This window comes from Notothenia coriiceps, unplaced genomic scaffold (assembly GCF_000735185.1).
Source record: "Notothenia coriiceps isolate Sejong01 unplaced genomic scaffold, NC01 NC01_scaffold00013060, whole genome shotgun sequence".
In the NCBI taxonomy this organism is placed as follows: domain Eukaryota; kingdom Metazoa; phylum Chordata; class Actinopteri; order Perciformes; family Nototheniidae; genus Notothenia; species Notothenia coriiceps.
This window is the reverse complement of record NW_011345761.1, coordinates 178-3,735: the sequence shown is the minus strand read 5'-3', so window position 1 is coordinate 3,735 and position 3,558 is coordinate 178. Positions and strand designations below refer to the sequence as shown.

Sequence of the window (3,558 nt, the reverse complement as noted above, 5' to 3'; positions counted from 1 at the left end):
GCTATAAAGGAACTACAGCACGGTCACATGACTTCACGTCACCACCGCTAAGCTAAAGGTGGCTAATGTTGGGCTATAAAGGAACTACAGCACGGTCACATGACTTCACGTCACCACCGCTAAGCTAACGGAGGCTAATGTTGGGCTATAAAGGAACTACAGCACGGTCACATGACTTCACGTCACCACCGCTATGCTAAAGGTGGCTAATGTTGGGCTATAAAGGAACTACAGCACGGTCACATGACTTCACGTCACCACCGCTAAGCTAAAGGTGGCTAATGTTGGGCTATAAAGGAACTACAGCACGGTCACATGACTTCACGTCACCACCGCTAAGCTAAAGGTGGCTAGTGTTGGGCTATAAAGGAACTACAGCACGGTCACATGACTTCACGTCACCACCGCTAAGCTAAAGGTGGCTAATTTTGGCTAACTTGGTAGCAACCTCCGTTTTTTGATTCACCAGTGGGGTATTTACTGATGTATTTTATGTCGTAGACCTTATTTCAGGATAACAACCAAAAAGACATTCAGAAAACCATTGAGTTCCAGACCAGAGGACAGGAAGTGATGAAATGCTGACTAATTTCTGGGTTTCTGGAACTTTAATGGGTTTTTTCTTGGTCTCTCTCTCCCTCCCTGTAGTCCAGCACCCGATCTCCCTCCGGTTAAACAGACATTTCACAGAGAACCTTTCACGCACCGATTCCAGAGACGCCGAACAGCTCCGCAAAGAAGTTTCCGATAACGTGAGTGTGTCATTGTTTTTATCAGTGAACATAGGACTGTGTGAAGGATGACTGTGTCACTGAAAACTCTTATCTGCTTTTTTACATCCAGCTCAACGAGGTTTACAAGCAGGTTCCCGGAGTCCAGAAGGTCCAGAAAACCTCGTTCAGGTGAGACGAGTCAAAGGAATACTTCACCAAAATGTCATTATCTGTATTTTAGTTTTTTCTCTGTGTTAATTTGAATAATAATAATAATTTGAATAAAGGATCAAAACTGAGGTGAATTAAAGGATTTGCAGGGTTTAAAAGTCCTGTCTTTATGAAGCAGTGAGCATAAATCTGGATGAATGAGGCTTTCATCTTTCTACATGAAAACCATTCCTTCTGAATTAATTGCAATTTCTTTAAGGTTTTTAAGGGAGGCGAGTAAAAAGAGAATTACTTATAGTGCAGCTCAAGCCTGTTGGAATGTTTTTTGGACTGTAAAAAATTTCAAAATATGGTATTCTTCATATTTTCTAAATGGAAATGTAATTCTCACTTACTTTGGTTCTTACAGGATGCAGAGAAATGCTGGAAAAAGGTCAAATTCAAATTTTTACATAAAATGAAGAGAATATTGAAGTTTCTTCTCGATTTAAGGTCTTGTATTCACGTCTAACGTTTTGTGTTTTCAGGCAGGAGTACGCCATCATGGACACCGTCCTCACCGCTCCTCGCAGCACTTTCCCCGATATCGTCAAACTCACGGAGAAAAACGTGCAGTCTGGAAACGTGAACGACCTCAAAGTCGTGCCGGGATATTACACCGTGGCCACAGACAGAGGCGAGCATTTACTGCATAATATAATATATTTCAGATTATTATTCTAGCTTTAAATTCAGAAGTTCTTAAATCCCGTTCTTTTGTAAAATAAGGAAATACTATGGTCTTAAACACTCCTTTAAAACTATGGATTAAGATGTTGCTTCATTAAAAGTACTGAAGAATTATCCCAAAAATGTACTTAAACGATCAAAAATAGAAAAAAGTCGGTATGCTAATTGGAATTACATTATGGTAGATTAATATTCTGTTTTTATCACCAACAAATAATACAAATAAACACTTGCACGTCATTTTAATATTGCAGTTCGTCAAATGTGAGCCGATTTGAACAAAGAGTATCATCAGAATTGCCTGAATTGATTTACCTTGGTTGGTGATTGGCTTATGGTAAAACATCCCAAAGAAACATTATGACATCACAAAGGGACCGAATTCTATAAATAAATGAATAAAAGTTACAGCGCCGTGTGAGATGTGAATAGTTCAATTGAAAGCAGAGGCAAAAAGGAAAGTCTTCAGGCTGGATTTAAAAGTAGTCAGAGTCGCAGCGGACCTGCAGGTTTCTGGGAGTACTTGAGTAAAGTAAAATAGTAATTAAGTGCAATACTAGCGCAAATGTACTTTGAACTGATTTACTAAATGTCGTATTATCCGCCATTCCTCTGCAGAGGCTGTGGGAGCCGTGGAGTTTCAGGAAGGCGTGGAGTCTATAGACGTCCACGTGCCGCTCTTCGTCAAAGATGAAGACGATGATAAGAAGCAGCTCCTGGTGGAGGCCGTGGACGTCCCGCTGGGCATCGCTGGGATCGGGAAGCGCCTGGTCAACATCACCATCATCAAAGAGCACGGTGACTAAAGACACTAATCATACGTCTGGTTCTTTAGGCTGAATGAGGATATATCAATCTGAAGGGATCTTATGGCTCGGTTCCTTTCCGAGAGCCGTTCAAAAGAGCCGTTTTTTTTAAGTGGCGCTGGAGATTATTTGTTGACCCTGCTTTAAATTATATTTTGGCTTTACAAATGTTGCACTCATGCTTTATCATTGCTTATGTTTTTGCTGAAGTGCATCCAAATGCTGCGTTTTCACATCTCACTCCTCGTGCCTAAACCTAACCAATCAGAGTAGGGGCGGGTCTTCACGGAATACGCTTGGGGAACAAAATCAAGCTTTTTCACTGTTCACGTAAAGGCAAGTGGATTTATGTTAGGCAGTGAACCAACGATAAAAAGAACGGCTCTCCCCAAGTACTGTCAGGATTGGGGAAAAGGTAGGACCCAAATGCAGACTACAAAAAGGTAAAAAAGGTCTATCAACAAAAAGCGAGCTTTATTCAAAAGCCGATGACAAAAAACATGACATGATCACAACGGTAGCACAAGGAAGAAACATACACGAAAAACTGACCGTGACTGACATGGAGGGAGACAGGAAAGACAAACAATGAACCGACAGGGGAACACAGGGAAAGACAAGACCAGGGTTGCGTTCCAATAGTCCATTTAGTTTGGGAACCTTCCTAACCAAGTGAAATGACCCGGAAGTACGTCAGTGGCAGCCATGATAAGTGCCGTTCCAATTCTCTAAATGATAGGAAAGGAGGTTTCAAACTTCCTTTATAACCTCCTTTAGCTTAGGAACCACTGGACCTCCCTAAGATTTTTTAAAGCTGCTTTTTGGACGTACTCGCTTTTCGCCGAACTGCATTGTGGGGAAGCGAAGCGAAGATTTACAGGATTTACAGGACAGACGCACAAAATGACGTCCGCTGGCGCATCATAAACATGTCGGATGGTGAAAGTGCATTCGGATTCTCTAAAGCACCGCAGTCTCTTCCTAAATCCTTCTGAATTCTCCTATCCACTATCCCTTAACCCCGTGAGGTTTCACTCAGAGGTCAAAGAATAGGAGATAGGGTTAGAATTTAGGAGCTGATTTTTGGATTATCGGAACGCAACCTAAATACAGAGAGGGGTAATCACAGGACAAGACAC

General features: G+C 41.7%; 1 protein-coding gene across 1 annotated transcript; it reads left to right on the top strand.

The window, feature by feature from the left end:
* Positions 1-648: 648 nt before the first annotated feature.
* LOC104947782 (integrin beta-4-like) lies at positions 649-2,411 on the top strand (the record flags this gene model as incomplete). Its single annotated transcript, XM_010773874.1, has 5 exons — positions 649-752; positions 844-902; positions 1,294-1,317; positions 1,412-1,560; positions 2,232-2,411. Coding segments are annotated over 5 exons (516 nt in total), but the record flags the coding sequence as incomplete, so codon positions are not given.
* Positions 2,412-3,558: the final 1,147 nt, after the last annotated feature.